At 43.9% G+C, this 21962-nt stretch overlaps 1 protein-coding gene across 3 annotated transcripts; it reads right to left on the minus strand.

Moving 5' to 3' along the window:
- Positions 1-1683: 1683 nt before the first annotated feature.
- On the minus strand, positions 1684-21908 carry Tubd1 (tubulin delta 1). 3 transcript variants are annotated; one of them, XM_034504503.2, is made up of 9 exons: positions 21724-21908; positions 17796-18015; positions 17345-17492; positions 14643-14859; positions 12464-12695; positions 10657-10821; positions 7824-7964; positions 3992-4175; positions 1684-2801 (listed from the first exon to the last, which is right to left on the minus strand). In XM_034504503.2, exons 2-9 carry the CDS (start codon positions 17965-17967, stop codon positions 2699-2701), a joined length of 1362 nt encoding a protein of 453 aa, XP_034360394.1. In that variant the 5' UTR covers positions 17968-18015; positions 21724-21908; the 3' UTR covers positions 1684-2698. The 3 variants fall into 3 exon arrangements, with proteins under 3 accessions (XP_034360394.1, XP_034360395.1, XP_076792211.1); XM_034504504.2 differs by having other exon boundaries at positions 21623-21890; XM_076936096.1 differs by lacking the exon at positions 21724-21908 and adding an exon at positions 21517-21653.
- Between the last annotated feature and the right edge of the window lie 54 nt (positions 21909-21962).

Genomic DNA, 21962 nt, shown 5'->3' on the forward strand with positions numbered 1-21962 from the left:
GAGAGAGTGGTGAAGCTGGGAACTGTCGTTTTTTTCCATGCAACAATATGTCAGGACTGGTAGCCTGGGCAGAAATAGCCAAGGCTTCTATTTTGCCCTTATTTTATATTTGTTGATACACCGTTTCCCTCGCACTTACTGCCACATTTTATGCAGCTGTGACTCCTGTGTCTTCCTTTGTTAATTCCACACCTTTTTGCTTTGTGTTGTTTTTAGAGACAGGGTTTCTCTGCTTCCCTGGCTGTCCTAGAACTCACTCTGTAGACCAGACTGTCCTGGAACTCACAGTGATCTGCCTCAGAGCCTCTGCCTATTTGTCCCTCTCTGTCTCTCTCTGCCTCTGCCTGTGGGATTAAAGGTGCATGCCACATCCAGCTGTGAGATCCTTACTAAAGGGCTAACAAGACGGCTAACCTGGTAAAGGTACCCTCCACCAAGCCTTATGAATGGACTGTGAGCCTCTGAACACAGAACCAACTCCTCCAAGCTGTCCTCTGACCTCCTAATCCACATTGCAGCACAAGCATGCCCACTCATGTACACACACTCAAACAAACAAACAAACACATACGTAAATATAATTCTGATTTGTCACAAAGCATATAAACTTCCTTCTATAGCAGCTCAAAACCTAGTAGTCTTGCTGGCCAGTGGCGATGCACGCCTTTAATCCCACCACTCAGGAGGCAGAGACAGGCAGATCTCTTGAGTTCTGAGTTAGAGGCCAGCCCAGGCTACAGACCTTGTTCTAAGACAGCTAAAGCTACACAGAGAAACTCTGTCACACATACAAAAAAAACCCAAACAAAGGAAACAGTCATGGTGACACACACCTTTGATCTCAGCACACAGGAGGCAGAGGCAAGTGGATCCTTGTGTGTTCAAGGGCAGAATGGTCTACAAAGTGAGTTCGGGGACAGTCAGGGCCTCACAGAGAAACCCAGTTTCAATCAATCAATCAATCAAATCAATCAATCAATCAATCTCCCCCTCAAAAGGCACACAATTATCACATTTACCTGTTTACTTTAAAAAAAAAAAAAAAAAAAAAAAAAAAAAAAAAAAAGCTGGTCATGTTAGCCAAGCCTTTAATCCCAACACTCAGGAGGCAGAGGCAGTTGGGTCTCCGAGTCTGAGGTCAATCTGGTCTACAAAACGAGTTCGAGGCCGGACAGGACTGTACAGTGAGATCCTGTCTCAAATTAAATGTTTTATTTATGAGTGTGGGGGCATGCACATGCCATGGCACAAGTGTGTTCAGAGGAGTAGCTTCTCTTCTCCCATCGTGTAGGTCCAGGGATGAGTCTCAGTTGTCAGGCTTGGCAGCAAGTGCCCTTACCTGCTGAGCAACGTCTCCAACACCTGGCTTTGGTGTTTGAGATGAGGTCTTGCTGTGTGTACACCCATCTGGCCTGGAGCTTGGTGTGTGCTCAAGGCTGCCCATTACTCCTGATCTTCTCACCTTCCTCTCTCAAGAACTGGGATTACAGCCATTTGCCACACCTTCTATTCCAACCTGAACAGATCCTCCTGTCCCAGCCACCTGAGTGCTGAAGTACAGCGCACAGCTGCACGTGGCCCAGGGGTCCTTTTTAAATGGCTATATAGAGTATCTTACTGTATTCAGAACCGATGGTCACAGCGTAGCATTTGACAACATCTCCCCCTTGTGGTTCAAAGGAATCATTTTCAAAGGCAAGTATATTTACAAAATTGTAATTCTCAGACCCAAGTACAGTGGCTCACTTCAGTGCCTAACAAGTACAGTGCTTAACAGTTTGGAAGCTGAAGCTGAGGCTGAAGTATCACAGCAAGTTCCAGGCCATCCTGAGCTACAGAGACCCTGTCTAAAAAATCGGAAACAAACCAACTAACCACGCTGGAGCTGGAGAGACGGCTCAGCATGCTTACTGTACTTGTAGAGGGTCAGAACCCACCTGCACCTCCAGCTCCAAAGCGTCTAATGTTCCCTCCATGGGTAGCTTCATACATGTTCATGTGCACACATGAACACACACACACGCACATACATACATACACACACAAATACAATCTTTTTTTAAAGTCCACATGCACACTCAAAGTCTCTGTTGCTTTCATTTGAACTGTGGACGTTTACATCATGTTTAGTGAAGCTTTTTCATTGTAAAGACTGAAGCTTTAGAAACACAGAGGGCAACAGAACACCCCTCTCCTTGCATTCTCTTAAAGGAGTTCCTTTAAACTAGACTCCGAGGCCCAGAGTCTGCCCTGGAGGCCGCGTCAGGGATCTGGAGCCCAAGAGTTTGAGACCCGCAACAGAAACGGTGTTCTTTATAGAAGCATTGCTTTTTTTCTTCTTACAAACGAAATACAAAATACATGTTTTCACTGAAAACACGCTCCACTCCGCTGGAAGTGTTTTCTTCGTGTCTGTGGACAGAGCACATAAACCAGAATCAGCATTCAACTTTATTACTTAAGAGACTGAACTTGAAAGCAAGTATTTGTATTTATTTATCTAGTCTGAGACAGGGTCTCATGTAGTCCAGGTTGGCCTGAAACTTTCAATGTAGCCAAGGATGACCTTGAGCTTCTGATCCCCCTGCTTCTAATTCCAGAGTGCTGGGATCACAGGCAAGCACCACTGAGCACAGCTCAATTTTGAAAATATTTTAGTCCAAAAATCCTGTAAAGAGCTTTTCCTCTCGGCTTAGGGTCAAAGACTACCATAGCTGGCAACAACTTGTTCCAACAATGTAAAGCTGTCCAAAAAGTCTTCTTCCTCCATTCCAAATTTTGTGTACTGATGGATGTAGGCTCTGGGGAGAAAGCAGAAATTGTCAATCAACTATTCCAGGCAAACGAGAAACTTAAACAATGAACAGACTTGTGAGCGCACACAGCTCACACAGCCTCTTAGGGTCCTTGTTACATGTGGGTCACTTGTTTACTCTGAATCAATAAATAACGTTAGCAGACTTTAGCTGTCACCGTGCTGCCTCTGCTTTTAGTGTCCCAGAGGGCACGGGAAAGACAGCACATTGGACTCTGAGGTCCGGTGTGTAGGCTCAGTACACAGGAGGTGACTACCTCCAGACTGACTCTAAAAAAGAGCTCAGAAGTTTCCCTTAAGGTTTGAAATTAGAGACAAAGCCGGGGTTCTGCCTGAGTGGTTTTTTCAGACCCCCACCCCCAGATCCCAGAAGAACAGCAAGGGCAGACACAAATCAACTGACATCATAGAGAAAAAGAGCTTGGACCAAGAGAGGACTTGGGATCCAGGTGAGGAGGAGACAGACTGGGGACAGCCTGGGCCCTGGGGAACCCTAACCCTGTTCAGTCATCTTGGAAATTTGATTTTGACAACACACAATCCAGTGTGTTGTACCCAGTGGGCCGAGCCCTTCAGTGCTATTACTGAGGAAGACTAGAGTCTCCTCCATGCCCCAGGACCATTTTCCTGACTCATCCCAGAGCTAGAGACAGAACACAGACAGGCCACACATGCTGGGCAAGTGCTCTACTCCCAAGAACGGCCCTGATCCCAAAGATCTTCTTCTGAAAACCATCTTACTATGAAAATTTGAATTTTGCCTAGAAACTGTTCAAAGGAATAGGTTCTATTCCCAGCATCTACATAGAGACTCCAAACCATCTGTAACTCTAGTCCCAGGGAGTCTAACGCTCCCTTTTAGCCTCTAAGAGCTCTGGTAATGCCTATAATACATAGACTTACATGTAGGCAAAATACCCATACACATAAAACAAAAAGAAAATAAAAATAATAGTACAGAACCCTTGCTGAGCATAGCCAAGCGGTGTACTAGGTGGTTTGCATGATTACCTCACTGGATCCAGCTGCACAGATGAGGAGCAGGGCCTTTAAGTCACATGGCCAAGGCTTCATAGCTGCATGGGGGCAGCCAGGCTTGCTCCACAACCCACTCATGCTTTACCTGGGCATTATCTGGCTAAGGTGGGGAAGTCTAGAGACTTGTGTTTTACTTACTTGGATGAGAACATATTCCACGCCTTGCCCACAATCATATTCAGTGGCTTTACTAAGAGCTGGCTATTGCTGACCAGGGCTGCAGACTTCTCATACTTGTCAAAGGCTCGCTGGGTTTTCCACACGCTGAAAGCATCAACAGGCTCCAACCAGGAAGCGTAGAGAGCTGGGTCTTTAAATCCCTCTAGAGTTAAAAACACCGTACATATGAACACAGTCCCTTCTATACACATGTGAAAACGTTATAATGAAGGGTGGCAAGATGGCTTAGGGAGTACAAGTGCTTGCTGCCAAGCCTGATGACATGAGTTCAATTCCTGGGACCCACATGATGGAAGGAGAGAACTGATTCTTCTGCAAGTTGTCCTCTGATCTCCACATGTGTTCTGTGGTACATGCACTGTGGCAACATGCCATGACAAATGCATGTGCGTGCGCATGCATACACACACACACACACACACACACACACACTCACTTACACGTTTAAAAACAAAAAAGGGAAAACAGCTAGTAATTCTGAGAAAGACTAGAAAGTGGGAATTAAAGAGAGAAGGCAGAGTTGGAGAGATGATTCAGTTGTTAAGAGCCTAACTGCTCTTTCAGGGGTCGTGAGTTCAATTCCCTGCAACCACACAGTGGTTCACAATCATCTGTAATGGGATCTGATGCCCTTTTCTGGTGTGTCTGAAGACAGCAACAGTATACTCACATAAATAAAATAAACCAGTCTTAAAGAGAGAGAGAGAAAGAGAGAGAGAGAGAGAGAGAGAGAGAGAGAGAGAGAGAGAGAAGAGAGAAAGAGAGAGAGAAAGAGAAAGGAGACCCCCACTCTGGACTCCAGTTAAAGAGTAGGGGCTGGAAAGATGACCCAGAATTTAAGAGTACTGGCTGCTCTTCCAGAGGACCCAGGTTCAATTCCCTGTACCCACAGAGGCAGTCACAACTGTCTGTAACTCTGGTCCCAGGGGATCTGACATCCTCTTCAGGCATCTGAGGGCACCAGGCATGCATGTGGTACAAAATACATGCACGAAAACATGCACATAAAATAATAAATTTTAAAAAAGAATCATAATACAATAAACAACATTTTCTATCGGGTATGGTGGCTCACGTCAGGAGGCAGAGGCGGGTGGATCTCTTAGTTCCAGGCCAGCTTAGTCTTCAGCGTGAGTTTCAGGACAGCCAGGGTTACACAGAAACCTTTAAAATGCCATTCAAATACAAATGTTAAAGTAGCAGGGAGGCCTGCTTGAGACCTAAGGGTCTTTGGGCTTCCTCATCCATTTCTCAGATGTGAACCTGTGGCCTGGGAATATCGAGAACAACATGATAAACCCGAGCGCAGTCAACATTGTCTTAACTCCCTGACCTAGCATTTTGTCAGTGGCTCAGACTGAGGTGACTCCTCAGTTCTGTGGGAGAAAAAGATCTCAGAAGAGCCAGCAGGAGACAGAACTGGGCTTTACTGACAGATGACCTTTATATGGAGCTTAAGTCCAGAGACTGAGAGAAGGATCCTGAGGACGGGAGTAAAGCTCTCCCCACCCTCGCCCTGGTACCCAGCAGTGGAAGTCCATAGAAGAGCTGGGCCCCATTGTCCTGTACAGTACTGTGGTGATTTCTGAACTTACTGTCTTCAAGGAGCTGCTAAGAAATTTTAATGAGGTCATAGGTGGTTCCTGAAGGGCCCCAAACAGGATTGCAATGAGGAGGTAAACTCTAGATCACAGGGATGAAGGAGGGTAGGGTGTCTTCACTGGAAACAAAGTGTTAGTTTTGTTTATGAGATCCCAGAAAATGTGTGCAAGAGGAGAGGGGTCATGCCCAGGGTCCTACACATTCAGGCCCTAAGCCTGGGTCACTGTTCACTTGACATTCTTGTTTGAAGATACTTCTACAAAAAATACCATGTCTATGCTGACAAACTGGAATCTTCACTTTTTGGGTGGTAAGAGGCCCCTTTGCTTTCCTAAGTCCCCAAATTTCCCTCTTCTAGCCCACCTCATGTCACCTTGTCAGCTGTAACCCAATGTGCATAGACCCACTGTATCTGTTCATTCAGGTCCCTAGGCAAGGCTTTGAAATCTGACTTTGGAAGCCACCAATATTGAACACATCCAGAGGTTGAGAGATGGCGCAGTGAGTAGTAAGTGCTAGTAGGCAGGGATGGGCAAACCCCAGGAGCTTTCCAGTCAGCCTGCATAGCTGACAGGGCAAGCTTCAGGTTCAGTGAGAGACCTTGATTCAAAGGAGTAAAGCAGGGAGCAGCAACAGATGAAGACACCCCATATCCTCCTCTGGTCTCTGCATGTAAATGTACAGGCATATGTACCCATACATTCATGTACATGCAACACACACACACACACACACACACACACACACACACACACAGAGAGAGAGAGAGAGAGAGAGAGAGAGAGAGAGAGAGAGAGAGAGGTAAAGACACTTAAGCATGGTTCTCTCTTGAGTGTGTTTTATCGTCTCTCTATGTGCCTGTTTCTTTGAACCTGGATGTTTACACCTATGCTAATAATTTCTTCTTGGACAAAGGATGCTGGCCCCTAAGCCTAATGACCTGATTCGATCTCTGGGACCTACACAGTGGACAGAAAGAACCAACCAATTGTTTCTCACCCTTATATACAGTACCTGTGAACCCCAACACACATACAAATCGATGTACTAAGCTTCTCTTCCTAAGATGTGGGAGAGGACGTGGCTCAGTCTGCATGAGGATCTCACTTCATCCCCAGAGCTGGGCGTGGGCACTGGGGAGTGTAGACTGGGAATCACTGGCCAGCCATATCTAAGTTCCTCAGCAAGTACCGGGTTAGTAAGAGACTTTGTCTCAAATGTGGAGGGTGGCACATACCTGTAACCCTAGTACTTGTAAAGTAGAGGCAGGAAGATCAGACGTTCAAAGTCAGCCACAGCTACATACCTACATAGCAAGTTTGGTCTCTCACATACATGAGAAACTCAGTCTAAAACAGCAAAGAAACAAAATCGCAGGGTAGATGACACCTGAAGGACACATACTGGCCTCCACAGGCACACACATGCACAGACACACTCATGGACACTAAGGAAGGACACACACTGGCCTCTGGCCTCCACAGGCACGCACATACACACTCATGCACTATTGAATTCCAGATAATACTGGCTTGGCTGGAAAGACAGCTCAGTGGGTTACATACTCCAATCCTTAATTAGGTTTGAGCTTGTTCGTTTGCTTTGTTTTGTTTTGGGGGTGTATGTGTGGGGTTTTTTGTTTGGTTTGATTTGGTGTTTTGGGTTTTCCAGACAGGGTGTCTTTGTGTAGTCCTGGCTGTGCTAGAACTCACTCTGTAGGCCAGGTTGGCCTCAAAGTTAGAGATGCACCTGCCTCTGCCTCCTGAGTGCTGGGACTACAGGAATGCTTCACCATAACTGGCTTGTTTGGTTTTTTTGAGACAGGGTTTCACTAAATAACCCTGGCTAGCCTGGAACTAGCCAGTGTGTGTCCTTCCTCAGGTGTCCATGAGTGTGTACAAACTCACAGAGATCTCCCTGCTTCTATTCTCCCAATCTGGGACTAGTGTGGTTAAATACCTAGCTAAAAATGCTTAAATCTGTTTTAAGCGTGTGTGGAGTTTGGGTAGCTATGTGCAGTCAGCCCCTTTGCCCACCTTTACATGAGTTCCGGTACCACACTCAGGTGTGTCAGGCTCGAGGTAAGTGCTTCTCCCCACTGCTCCATCATGACAGTCCTAGAAGTTGTTTTTAGAACATTCACATGCTCCAAAATATATGCCTCAAATTTCCCTGAATTTATGCTTACCCACGTCCGCACTGTGCACCTCTCTCCCTCGGAGGATGACCAAGTTAGCAAGAGAAGTGTTAAACTGGGGTTCCTTGTGGGCAGACACTTTGCCAATAGGTGGGAGGCCTGACAGAGGAGGCCGCACCTGCCAGTCGATACCTAGCACAGAGGAAAAGTAAGAGCGCTTAGAAATGACACTGAACAACGTAAGAGTATGGCTGTCTCAGGCTGGGTGTGGTAGCACATGCCCATAGTCCCAGCACCTGGACAGTAAAGTAGGAGAGTCAGCAGTCAGGAGTTTAGGGCCCTTGGATAATCCACCCGTACTGAGACAGATTTGTTTGTCTAGTTGGGTTTTTTTTTTTTTTTTTTTTTTTTTTTTTTTTTTTTTTTTTTTGAGTCAGGGCCATGCTATGTAGCCTAGAACTCAAAATGTAGCCTAGGCTAGCCTGGGACTTCTGCTTTGGCATCTGAAGAGCCAGGGTTGCAGGAGTTACAGGTATTAGCCACCATGTCTGTCTGGTTTTTGTTCTTATTGGTTTTTTTTTCTTTCTTTCCTTTTTCCTTTTCTCTCTCTTTCTCTTTCTTTCTTCTTTTTTCTTTTCTTTTCTTTCTTTTTTTTTTTTAGGTCTTGCTATGTAGCCCTAGGGTTGCCTCAATTTCACAATCCTCCTGCCTCAAAGTGCTGGGATTACAAGTATGCATAACCATGCTCAGCTTTGAAGCTAGGTATTCAATGACACTGTAACCTCTCTGTGTCTGTGTCTCTTGTCTGTTTTTGTCTAAGTCTGTCTTGTATCTCTGTCTCTCTCTGTCTCTGTATATCTCTGTCTCTGTCTCTCTCTCTCTGTCTGTATCTCTAGCTCTCTTTCTCCCTAGGGTCTATCAATTAAGTAGCTCTGGCTGTCGTGGAATTTGCTATGTAGACCAGACTGGCCTTGAACTCAGAGTTCTGCCTGCCTCTGCCTCCTGAGTGCTGGGATTAGAGGTGTGTGTTATATGCATCTGGTGGTTTTACTCTCTCTTGCTTCAATCATTCATCCTCAGCCCCCCCCCCCCCCCCCCCGTGTCTGTTGCTGGGATACATGGGATACACGATATGGTACAAGAATTGGGCCAATCTTCATGCAGAGCAATCTGATAACGTGAACTGTCGCAAAGCTAGATCCTTCACCTTTGTCTGTGCCATAAATATGTTTACCCATATCCTTAGTCATATATTCAAAAACTGAAAACACTCGGGGATGCATAGCTCAATGGTAGTGACCTAGCCCAGTATATGTGAAACTGAAAAAGTTCAATCCCTGTACTACAATTTTTTTTACATGCTTAAACTCTATAACTAACTATAAAAAAGACCATCGATATCCTACAGTTAGTTCTGTGTGGGAAAATGCTTAACAAACCGCTCTTTATGCACCCGACAGAGCAGGTGCAGGGTGCCTCACACTCCTTTGAAGAACACTGTGCTCTATGAAATATTAGCAGGTATTGTTAGGAAAACAAGTGCTGGGGCCAAAAAAAAAAAAAAAAAATGGAAAGTATTACTTTAAGATGTAGACTTTCTACACCGGCACTGCCAACTAGCAGACTGAGGGAAATCAACCTGTTAGTTTATATTTTCCTATAATGCCTACTACTAGATGACATCCAGTGATTTCTAGTTAAAGACAAAGGACCACATATACTCCAGTATACTGTAGGGATGTCTTAACACAGGAAAACCAGGAGCAGACATGGAGAACATCAGTAACACTCCTGGAGAGATTGCTCACGGGCTGCTCTTCAACAGGACCCAGGTTCTATTCCCAGCATCCATATGGTGATTCACAATTGTCTGTAACTCTGGTCCCAAGATGAACTCTTGGTCTCCACAGTACCAAGCATGTATGTAGACATACATGCAGGCAAAACTCCCATACATAGAAAATAAAGAAAGCATTTCAAAATCGTGTATACTGCCACTGGGTACACCCCTAGTCCTTAAGTGAATTTTAACTACTTAATTATTTGATTTATAAAAAAAATTAATTGACTAGGTGGTGGTGGCATATGCCTTTATTCCCAGCACTCAGGAGGCAGAGGCGGGGGGATCTCTGTGAGTTTGAGGCCAGCCTGTGCCACACAGTGAGTTCTAGGACAGCCAGGGCTACACAAAGAAACCCTGCCTTGAAAAGAAAATTGATTTATTTATTTGCATGTGGTTAGTGTGTTCATACATGTAGGTGTGTGCTCATGTGTGCCACAGAACATGTGTAGAAGTCAGGGACAGTGTGTGGGAGCCGGTCCTCTCCTTCCACCTTGTGGGTCCCAGGGACTCGACTCAGGCAGTCAGCTTGGACACAGCGCCTTTACCCCTGGATCTTCTCACTGCGAACGATTTAGTTTTCTTCTGAGGCAGGGTCTAATACAGCCGAGGCTGACCTGAAACTTGCTATGTAGCAGGTCAGGCTCAGTGGCCGATCTCCCTGTTCTATATCTGCAGTGTTGGGGTCACAGACATGCATGCACCTCCACCCCTGATTTTTTGGGGGGCTTAAGGCTGAACGAAGGTCCTTACACAGGTTAGGTAAGCTAACTACTTGATTTTTAAAACTACATTCATATTTTACTTTGAACAAATTAAAATAAAGATTTTAAATAACATGGCACTTGCCTGACATGCCCTTTCCAGATGAAACTTTAAAGCCATCAAGAGGCCCTTAGCAATGTCCCAGGGAGTTTCTGTAGAGGCTCCTAGGCCAGAAGAAGAGGCCTTTATTTCAACCAGCCTGAGCCAGTTTATACCCAGGGCTCCAGGACAGGCGCTTCCCTGGTATGTGGGTTGTCTATTTTTAAAATATCCCTTTACCTTCTTCCATTTTTGCACTGGAAATAAGCATCTGTCTTAAATGCTTGAGGAGGCCAGCCCAGGTAAACGTGCTGTATGCCAGGGACTCCGCAGACATCTGAGGAATGTTACGGACACCCAGCATCTTAAACTCGGGGTGGGGAACTAAATGCTCCATTAAGTCTCCTGTAGGGAAAAAATAATAATAATGCAGTATGAACTCAATTGACTTTAATACGTGTGACTTGATGAAGTTTAGAGTCAAATGTGTTTTCTCCATACTAGAATTGCTTAAGCATTAAAATAGTGAATTTTTAGACACAGTGTGTGCTACAGACTACATTTTTGCTTCATTTCATTCACTTTTTATTTATGATTTATGAGGGCCTCACTGTGTAGCCCTGACTGACCTGGAACTCCCTTTGTACACTAAGCTGGTCTTGAATGCACAGAGATCCATCTGCCTCTGCGTTCAGAATGCTGGGATTAAAGGCATGCACCATCAAGCCTAGATCTTTGCTTCATTTTAGCATGGCTGAGAAAGCATACTTAAAGTGGGTATGGTGGCTCATGCGTGTAATCCCAGCGCTAAGAAGTCAGAGGCAAGAGACTGCCCACAGCTTCCAGGCCAACTCAAGGGATTACATAGTAAGACCCTGACTCAAAACTGAAACAGATATCCAGGCACAGTTGTGTATACCTTTAATCCTAGCACTTGGGATGCAGAGGCAGGGAGATTTCTGTGAGTTCAAGGCCAACCTGGTCCAGAATGAGTTCCAGGATAGTCAGAGCTACCAGAGTGAGACCTTGTCTCAAAAAAAGAAGAGGGAGGGAGGTAGGAAGAGAGGGAAGAAAGGAAGGAGGGAGGGAGAGAAGGGAGGGAGGGAAGAGAAAAAGACAAAATCAAACACCATACACTTTGTCAAAAGAATTATCCGTGGAAATATGGGTGACCAATTCACTAAACTCGAGGAAAACCAATTATAAAAGATAATTAAGATACTTTTCTTTCATTCTGTAGTCACTGAATGTTCCTTAGAAAACATTCCAGATCTTCTATTTATCTTGCTAAATGATAATCAAACCTGTTTGGGGATAGAAACATAGGTCTGTGGTAGACAGCCACCACATCACCACTACCACCAATACCACCACCACTACTACCACCTCCTCCTCCTCCTCTTCTTCCTCCTCCTCCTCTTCTTCCTTCTCTTCCTCCTCCTCCTCCTCTACTTATTTTATGTGTATGGATGTTCTGCCTGCATGTAGGTCTGTGCACTATGTGCATGCCTGGTGCCCCTGAGGTCAGAAGAGGGAGTCAGATCTCCATGACCTGGAGTTATGGTTGCTTGTGAATCACTAGAGGAGCCAGGAATGTCCTCTGCAAGAACAAGTGCTCTTAAGCACTAAGCCATCTCTCCAGCCCAGCCCCATCATTTCTGAGGACTGTACATCTCTCTTCTTTTTACTTGTTGGTTGTAGTTCAGTGGTGTAAGACTGCTTAGAGTGTGTAAGACCCTAGCTTCTATCCCCAGCAGTACAAAACACATACACGTTCTACCCAATGAATGTTCTACCAAGTGCTTGCTATTTGCCATGCCCTGGTTTAGGTCCTAGGAGAACAGCGGCTCCACAAACGGTGTAGTCCATGAGGAACATTTAGATACCACACTGTATGCTTCTGAGAAACTTGGTAACTTCTTGAGCTTTCCAGTAAGACAGTTCAGGGATGGAGGCAGGGTTGGGGGCATATATCTCCAGGCAGAGGGGAAGAGACATTGAAAAATAACTTTGGGGCTTTCAGTATGGTTTCAGAGGGGCCAAATACCTAGTAGATTTCTGCGGTAGTGAGATGAGCTGCCCTCAGAGTATGCAGGCTGGAGCACACTGCCCAGCTGATGAGCAAGAACTTGATTTAAATCTCTGAAGGAGATCTGCTTGATGTTCATCCGTTTGGCACAGATCTTATGGATAGCGTCATTCTCGTGGATAAGAAGGGCATCTGAAGACCGGTACAAGTGAGAGAGAGTCAAGATGGAGTTGTAGTTCTGCACAATAACCTGGAGAGAAAAGAGCCAAAGACAGGAAGAGAGGCTGAGTAGTTAGAGTGTAGATAGCAGCCCTGTGGTGGTGATCACATCTCACTCCCAGCAGTTTGGTAACAGCCTGGTCTACAGAGTGAATTCCAGGACAGCCAGGGCTACACAGACAAACCTAGACACACACACACACACACACACACACACACACACACACCCCATCAATGAATTCGAAGATGATTGTGTATCTCTCAGGAGCCCACTTCTGGGTTGGTCCTTCTGGTACTGCAAAGAGGGACCTCGTTTTGGGGTCCATGGTATTGTGGCTAGTCTTCAAATGATCTTAATTTCTCTCTATTGAGAAGAAATTCATATGCCTACCAATTTCCTGTTGATCTTCCTAGTAGAAAAACCGAATGTAGGAAATGATTCAGGAAAGAAGTGTGGTAGCAATAACTTTTTGGTTTTGTTTTGAAACTGTATAGCCCTGGCTAGTCCAGAACTTGCTATGTAGACTGGCAGAGATTAACCTGCCTCTCTGCCTCTGCCTCCAGAGTGCTGGAATTAAAGGCTGTGCCACCATGATCTGCCTTACTGTATGCTTTGCTTGTATTATATCCTTCACCTTCAGGAGGCAGATATTTTTGTCCCCATTTTACACAGAGGAAAGCAATGCATAGAGAAATTAAATAACCTCAATGTGATGGAAAGTAACAGACCAAGGGTTTGAAGCCAGGCAGGGTGACTTTGGAATCTATACTCTCTCTCTCTCTCTTTTTTTTTTTTAATTTATTTAAAGACATTTGCCATCATGACAGGCTTAAGTTTTTTGTTTGTTTGTTTTGCTTTGTTCTTAAAGACACCTCGGCCATGCATTGGGTAGACAGGTCTTGAGGCAGAGGCCAGCCTATATAAGTAAGGCTGTCTCAAAAATCCTAAAACCAAAATGAAACAAAACATTTAAAAAACAAAGGATGGGGCTGGAGAGATGGCTCAGTGGTGAAGAGCACTGACTGTTCTTCCAAAGGTCCTGAGTTCAATTCCCAGCAACCACATGGTGGCTCACAACCATCTGCAAAGTGATCTGACGCCCTCTTCTGGTATGTCTGAAGACAATTACAGTGTACTCATATACAATAACAAACAAACAAACAAATCTTTGAAAAAAATGCATGCACCACATACAACAAGACACACACACACACAACCATTTTAAAAAAAAAAAACAAAGGATACTTCACATGTGTGGGAAATGTAAACAAGATTAAATTAATCGTTCACATAAATATTACAATCAGTCCTGAAGCTAGAACTCAACATTCCCAAAGAGTGAGATCCATTTATTCATATTCACCTTAAAAACAGAGAACATAGGGGCTAGAGAGATAGCTCAGTGGTTAAAGCACTAGATTCTCTTCCAGAGGATCAGGGTTTGATTCCAGCAACCACATGACAGCTCACAACTGTCAACCATGTGACAGCTCACAACTGTCTAAGTCCAGTTCCAGGACATCTGACACCACATGATGCATAGACATGCATTCATACATACATAAACATAACATAAAACAGATAAAATTTAAAAAGAAAGAAAATATTCATGATCTAATTACTCCCCTAGTGAGTAGTTACCAAGGAGAAATAGCATATGATGATACCAGACTCCTACTTGTGGCTAAATTGACTGAAAAAAGAGAGAGAGAAAAGAATATACAACATAAAACCTTTGAATCAGGGCCTGGAGAAATGGCTCAGTGGTCTTCCACTTGCTGGTCTTCCAGAAGACATGGGTGTGGTTCCCAGAACCTACATGATGGCTTACAACCTTATGACCCTAGTACCAAAAATCTGCCCTCTTCTAGTCTCCTTGGGCACTAGGCATGGCACTAGGCATGGATGTGTGCACATACATACAGGCAAGTATAACACGCATATAATAAACATAACTTTTAATTAACATGCTCATACCTCACCCGTTCCATAAGGCCATATAATCTGGTTCATTTTCAAGGAACTGGAGTACTGATTTTGTAGCTTCTGGGTGATGAAGGCTCCCAGCCCTGATCCTGTTCCCCCGGCCATACTCATTATGATGAAAAATCCACTCAAAGAGTCACATTTCTCCACCTCTGTTTGGATTAAGTTCATTATAGATTCTTCATGCTTCGGTCCATGCACAGAGTAACTATGCCAAAGCAAGAGGAACAAACACAGCGCCCATTAGTTTACCCAGAGGGAGGTGGTACAGAGGGAGGCTGTTTAGGAGACAGCCCTTTCCAAAGCTATGGCAGTGGGTCTCATGTAAGGCTCAGGTGCCCTGATGGACAACACTTAATAGACATAGATTAAATATATTTAACAGGTGAATAGTATGGCTAAAAGAATAAATTACAGGATTTAGGAAGTTCCTTTTAACTGAGAACAATGGGATTATTTTATTCGTTGTTATTATTTTATTATTATACAACATGTATGGTGTGTGTGTGTGTGTGTAGGCCATGGTGCAAATGTAGAGGCCAGAAGACAACTCCTGGGGACTGAACTCAGATCCTCAGGCCTGGAAGCAATTGCCTTTACCTACTGAGTCATCTCTCTCTGGCCTCATATTTTGTAACAGTGGCCCAGGAACTCAACATCCTGCCTCAGCCTCCCAAGTGCTGGGACTACCTAGCTGCCTTCTGGAAATTCTATGGTGCAGCAAAACTTGGGAGCTACTGGGCAAGAGCTCTATCCCAGAGCTACACCCTCAGCCCCTTTGTTTATATACTTTGAATTTTGAGACAGGAGTTTGCTAAGCTGCCAAGGCTGACTTTGAAGTAGCTTTATAGCTCAGGCAGAATAAACCAGAGATCTTTCTGAGTAGCTGGGATTATAGGCTTGCACCAGGCCCAACACACTATAAATTTTATTTATTTATTTTATTGTATATATTTACAGGAGGGCATGCATGTGCCATTATACATGTATGGATGTCAAAAGATAATCTGGGGAGTCAGGTCCCTCTTTCTACATTGTGGGTTTTGGGAATCGAACTAAGTTCTTCAGGTTGGAGGGGAACGCCTTTACCCCCTGAGCCATCTCACTGGCCCCAATTTTTTTAAAAATGTATTTATCTTCGGTTTTTCAAGACAGGGTCTTTTTACATAGATGTCCTGGCTATCCTGGAGCTCACTCAATAGACCAGGCTGTCCTTGAACTCACAGAGATCTACCTGCCTCTGCCTCCAAAGTGCTGGGATTAAAGGCATGTGCTACCACTGCCCAGCTCCAAAGTCTTAATTTTATTTTAGTTTTGGTTTGAGACAAGATTTGACTAGTTAGTCTTGGTGGCTTATGTGATGGTTTGAATAAGAATGGACCCCATAGGTTCATATATTTGAATTAGTCAACAGGAAGCAGAACTGCTTGTGAAGGGTTAGAAGGTGTGGCCTTATTGGAAGTAGCTGTAACCTTGTGGGGGGAAGTACATCACTGGGGCTTTGAGGCTTTAAACGTCCATGTGAGGCCCAGTGTCTCTCTTCCTGCTGCCTGTGAATCCAAGTGAATTCTCAGCTCCTTCTCCAGCACCATGTCTGCCTGCATGTCTCAACGCTCCCCACCATGATGATAATGGACTAAGCCTCCGAAACTGTAAGCCAGCCCAATTAAATGTTTTCTTTTATAGGAGTTGCTTTGGTCATGGTATCTCTTTACAGCAAGAGAACAATAAACAAGATAGCCTGGAACTCACTAAGTACTCCCAGCTAGGCTGAATTCACAGAGACCTGCCTGCCTCTGCCTCCTGAGAACTGGGATGAAAGGCATGTGCCACCACAATAGCTCTAACTTCTAAATTTTAATATAACACTTCCAAGATTTTGAGCTTGTTGCATCAACTACGCAGTGATAGTGGTATGAAAACTTAACTGTATTGCTGTAACTTCACTGAAAAGCAAGAGGAGTTGTGTTACAGGATACCTGATCACACTGTGAACCCCAAGATTGTGTTACTTACTGAAAAATCATATTCCTAGTTGTGGTGTAGCTCAGCCCTTAGTGCACACCTTTAATTCCTCAGAGAGGCCTTCAGTGCACATCTTTAATCTTAAACAAAGGTAAGGTTAGTTTGTAGAAGGAAGCACCCATGTTTGAAAGTGATGTCTAATTGAGTGGCAAAGTGACAAATCAGAGAAAGATTTGACAGGATATGCTCAACTCTCACAAGAAGAGAGAGGAAAGGGAAGCTACTTGAGGGGCAGAGTGGAGGGGAGGAATAGTTTTACTGGGACAGTTATAGAGAGACAGGTTGCAGAGAGAGAGAACAAGCTGTTCACAGATGAGGACTAACAAGCCAGAGAATGAGAAGGAGCCAGAAGATTAGAACATATTGCCAAAGTTAGTACAAGGCCAAGCAGAGCAATTCAGTCAGAGGCAGAGAAACCAGACTGAATCAGTCAGCTTGGAGAGGAGCTTGAACCAGAACAGCTGAGTCGAAACAGCCAGAGCTCAGAAAGAACAAGAAAGGGTGAGCTTATTCAGCAGTAAGTGTCAGAGGCTGAAAACATTCTAGTTCTAGATTAGATTGTACAGAGGCTAGGAGCCTCCAGGTCTCCACCTAGGTTAGTAGATGGTGGCAGTCAGCCTCGGATTACATTAGGAGAGTAAGAGTTACTGTTACAGAGTTGTTCTTACCCATATGCCCAGTTGTTCCCAGATCCTTGTTTCTGACAAAAGCTTGTGTGCTGACCGTATTTCCATCGGCCAGACTGGGCAGCTTTTGATAGTGTTTGATTAATAACTTTAGGTTCCATGTCAACAAGAACAGCCCGGGCCACTGGAACTAGAGTAGAAGGCAAAATTATATATTTTATGTGGGTACCACAGAGCATTAACTTCTAAGTCACTGAACCATATTGCCAGCCCTACATTCAGGGTTTTGTTTGTTTGTTTGTTTTGTATTTTTTTAAATTCAGGCGTTGTATAGCCTGCTGAGGCTTTGGATTCAAACCCTAGCATGGGGGAGGGGGAGACAAGCAAAGGCCTTCTCTAATGAGGTGGAAGAGATGGGGTTTAGATACTTGTTGGGAGACAGACTTTGAAGATGCTGACGTATGGTGAGGGGAGGACTCTTGACGATGTTTACCTCCATTTTCTTCCTCCCTGAAAAATCTTTCTTTGCAGGATGCTTGATATGCCTCGTTTTCTCTCTTAGAACAGAGTCCCTGGGAACAGTGCGAGTCTCTAAATAAAGCATCAAACACCTCAAAGCCAATCTGGTTGCCACATTGCCCCAGCTGTACTGTCACTATCGACATGCCAAGCCACAAACGGGGCCTAATCTAAAACACAAGGGGACGGGACACCTGTAAAAGAAAAAGACACACATATGAGAAGCTACCACAGTGCTAACAAGAACAAACAGTATCACATGCGCACATTCCATCAGTAAGGGGTGGAGGGATGGCTCAGTGGTTAAAGCACTTGCTCCTCCTTCACAAGCCCCAGGATGGAGCTCAGCACCTACACTGCTGTCTGGAACTTCAGCTCTGGGGGATCCAATTGCCCTCTTATGGCCTTCTCAGGCACTGCATACCTATGGTGTACATATAGTCATGTAGGTATTCTCATACAACATACAAAGAACATTTTTAGAAAATTAAAAATATATGTAAAAAACCCTTTTTTTTTTTTTTTTTTTTTTTTTTTTTTTTTTTTTTTTTTTTTTTTAGTTTAGGCATGGTGGCACACATGCTTAGTCCTAGCACTAAGGAGGCAGATGAAGGTAGAGTTCTGTGAGTTCCAGGCAGCTTATAAGACTGTGCATGTATAGCCAGGCAGTGGTGGTGCATGCCTTTAATCCCAGCACTTGGGAGGCAGAGGCAGGCAAATTTCTGAGTTCGAGGCTAGCCAGGGCTACACAGAGAAACCCTGTCTCGAAAAACAAAAAACCAAACCAAACCAAAAAGACTGTGCATGTATATGTGTGTGTGTGTGTATGTATGAATATGTATTATATATATGTATATATATATATATGAATGCACAGATAAGCATATATATGTATATACACATATATGCATGTATGTATATGTATTTGTTTTTAAGACAGGATCTCATGAGGTAGCTCTGGCTGGCCTAGAACTCACAGAGATCAGCTTGTTTCTGTCTCTGGGATTCGGGGATTAAGGGCATGTAGCACCATGCTCTGCAAACTATGATTCTTAGCTTTGTCATCAGAAAGCACTTCAGGAGGGCAATGTAAAGCATCATTGAGGTTTCTTAACTGATTTTCATGAGATTTTTAACGCAGTATATTCATGGAAAGAAAGGCACTTAAGAAAAGGGTATTGCATTCCCAGTGTGGGGTGTGAACTTTTTAAGAGAGAATCATATTTAAGTGTTTTAGCAATAACCACGTATATTAATGTGAATTTTGTTGTCTTCTTTTTAAAAGTACTTAATCTTTTTTGTTTGTTTGTTTGTTTTGTTTTTGTTTTTGAGACAGGGCCTCATTGTGTGGCTCTGTTTGTCCTGGAACTCACTATATAGATCAGGCTAACCTCAAAGTCACAGAGGTCATCTTGTCTCTGCCTCCTGAGTGCTGTGAATTTATTCCTACCTTATGTGTATGTTTTGCTTGCATGTCTTTCTGTTGACTACACGCATGCAGTGCCCTCAAGGGCCAGAAGAGGGTGTCACACATATCATCTGGGACTGCAGTCACAATTGCCTTGTAGATGCCTGGAACTGAACCTGGGTCTTCTGCAAGAGCAGCAAGTTCTCTTAACTACTGAGCCATCTCTCCAGCCAGATTTTATTGTCTTGACATTATACTGTTCAAAGACTTTCCAAGAGACCTGTTTTTCTTTCCCTCTTCTTACTTTTGTGTGTAATTACAAAGTGTTTCCTAGAATGTACTGGGGAGGTCAACAGGCTGACAAGATAAAACCAAAGGGCACAAAGGTTGCAGCAAGAGAGTTATAACATGTTTTTCTGTAAATGGAGTCCCAGAAAGCTGAAGGCTTATATTTGGAAACAGATTAAGAAGTCAAGATATCATATACTCTTAGGCTGTAAGCACAACTCATTACTATTTTAACATTCTTATTTGAAATAGCCCTTTATACAAGAAATGTTGTCTCTACATCAGCAACTTTCACAGAGAACTTTGTTAATTCTGTATACATATGTGTGTGGTCCTTGCTATCTACCAGGTCTGAGGATAGGCCTCTCTTTTGTTGTTTGCAGCTATGTATCAGATTCGCTGGCCCATGATTCTAGGGAATCTCCTGTCTCCACTCACCAACTTTCCATAGGAGTGTTGGGATTACAGATGTGTGCTAACACATCTGTATTTACATGGATTCTTGAGATTCATACTCAGATCCTCAGGCTTGCATTGTGAGTACTTTGCCCCTGAGCCATCTTCCCCAGTCCTCTGAGCTGGAACCCTGATGCTCAGATGGTGGGACCTCAACTAAATTTTGGAATAAAGCATCCTTTTCCTGATCTCCCCATGTTCCTCAATTTTTCCTGTCTCCATCTAAGAATCAAGTCATTTAAAGAAATTCCCTCACTCTATAATTTGGGGGAATTTAGGGTTTACTGTGCCCAAATTCATTCACACACAATTCAACAGTTTCCAAAATATGATTCATATTCACTGTTTTCCCAAGTATGCATTTTTTAAAAGAAAACAAACCATAACAAAAATGTTGGTTGTGGGAACTGTGTAATCATGAGGGCCAGAGTTTAGATGCTAGCATCCACATAACAAGCCAGGTGTCCTGTGCAGGCCTGTAGTTATAGATGCAAGTCCAGTGCAGACAGAAGGACCACTGTAGATAGCTTCTTACTTGGTTGAGAAAACTCAGCCCCAAGTTCAGACAGAGAGAGAGAGAGAGAGAGAGAGAGAGAGAGAGAGATATCTTGCCTCAAAGTGATACCGGATGCCCTCATCTCCTGAACATTTTCATAAATGCTCATATTCACACACATGTGCATATATACTCACACACATAAATTATCTAAATGAAATACAATATTGAAGGAACTCTTTGTATACATTTCACACTGCATGGTCACCAGAAGTTAGCTCAACAATAGAACATTCAATAACATTCATTTTCTGTCTTCCAAGAAAATGACTTATTTATTTTCTCACCAACCATCTTCTGGCCTGGTAAGCACAATTAAGATCAATAAGCTCGGTGGTGGTGGCTACACCTTTAATCCCAGCACTCGAGAGACAGAAGTAAGTAGATTTCTTGAGTTTAAGGACACAGTGAGTTTCAGGGCAGCCAGGGCCAAATAGAGAAATCCTGTCTCAGAAAACCAAAAACCGAACAAACATAAAGTTGGATCCAGGCAGAGCGGCTCAAGCCTTTCCATCCCAGCACTTGGGAGACAGAGCCAGACCGATCTCTATGGGTTTGCACCTACACAGTGAGTTCCAGGACAGCCAGAGCTACATAGTGAGACCATCTCTCAGAAAGAAAAGAAGGAAAAACAAAGTTGGAGCTTAGTGAAAGACCAGATAAAATATGAAAGTAAATATTATTTTTAAACAACAAAAGAGAGTTGTTTGTTTTGAGACAGGGTCTCCCTATGTAGCCCAGTCAGGCCTGAAACGGTCTAAGTAATCTGGGCTGATTTCAAACACATGATCCTTCTGCCTCAGGCTCTCCGAGAACAGGAACTATTAAAAAAAAAAAAAAGATTATTTTTGATAAATACTTCACATCAAGTGTATGTATCCCGGAAACGAGCAGAGGCTTGCAAGCAAACCAGACTTCCAACTTAACGTCTAAGCCTGCATCGCAGGTAATACTATTCTCACTTTACAGTTAAGAAAATTGAGTTACCGAAGGGTTATGTAACTTTTTCAAGCCACTGAATTAGCAAATAGCAAAGGCAAGAGTCTCTCTTTGCCTTTCTTCCCTATCAGCTCCCCGTTAACCCCACACTCACTGACAGCTCTCCGACCCGCAGTTTCAGTTCGGTTCAAACTTCAGGAGACCAACCCTCTCACTATGCGCATGCTCACTTTCAATACTTTAAAAAAATACTACCTAGAACAAATAAATGCTCTTTCTTCTTATGCAAAGAGCTCTGCTGCGGGTTTGTCTTTTTTCGACCCCCGTGTCCCTTTTTCTATTTAGAAAGGTTAATCACGCGTGTTCAATTTCAATTTATCAACTTCAGATACCGTACGCATGCTCCGTGTCCGGCAAACGCCTTAGACAGAAACGCGCATGCTGTACTTTCCGGGCTTGGCTTCGGTTAGTGTTCTGCGCATGTTCCTGCCAGT

Source organism: Arvicanthis niloticus, chromosome 6 (assembly GCF_011762505.2).
Source record: "Arvicanthis niloticus isolate mArvNil1 chromosome 6, mArvNil1.pat.X, whole genome shotgun sequence".
Classification (NCBI taxonomy): Eukaryota; Metazoa; Chordata; class Mammalia; order Rodentia; family Muridae; genus Arvicanthis; species Arvicanthis niloticus.

What these genes read in the sequence shown, in the direction of transcription:
- Tubd1 (XM_034504503.2), bottom strand. Translation starts at nt 17,967, where the DNA reads ATGTCGATAGTGACAGTACAGCTGGGGCAATGTGGCAACCAGATTGGC. An exon ending in CAGGGAGGAAGAAAATGGAG is followed by an intron (nt 17,493 to 17,795) that starts GTAAACATCGTC and finishes CTTCTACTCTAG; the next exon opens with TTCCAGTGGCCCGGGCTGTT. An exon ending in CAGTGCAAAAATGGAAGAAG is followed by an intron (nt 7,965 to 10,656) that starts GTAAAGGGATAT and finishes CCTCTGTGCTAG; the next exon opens with GTATCGACTGGCAGGTGCGG.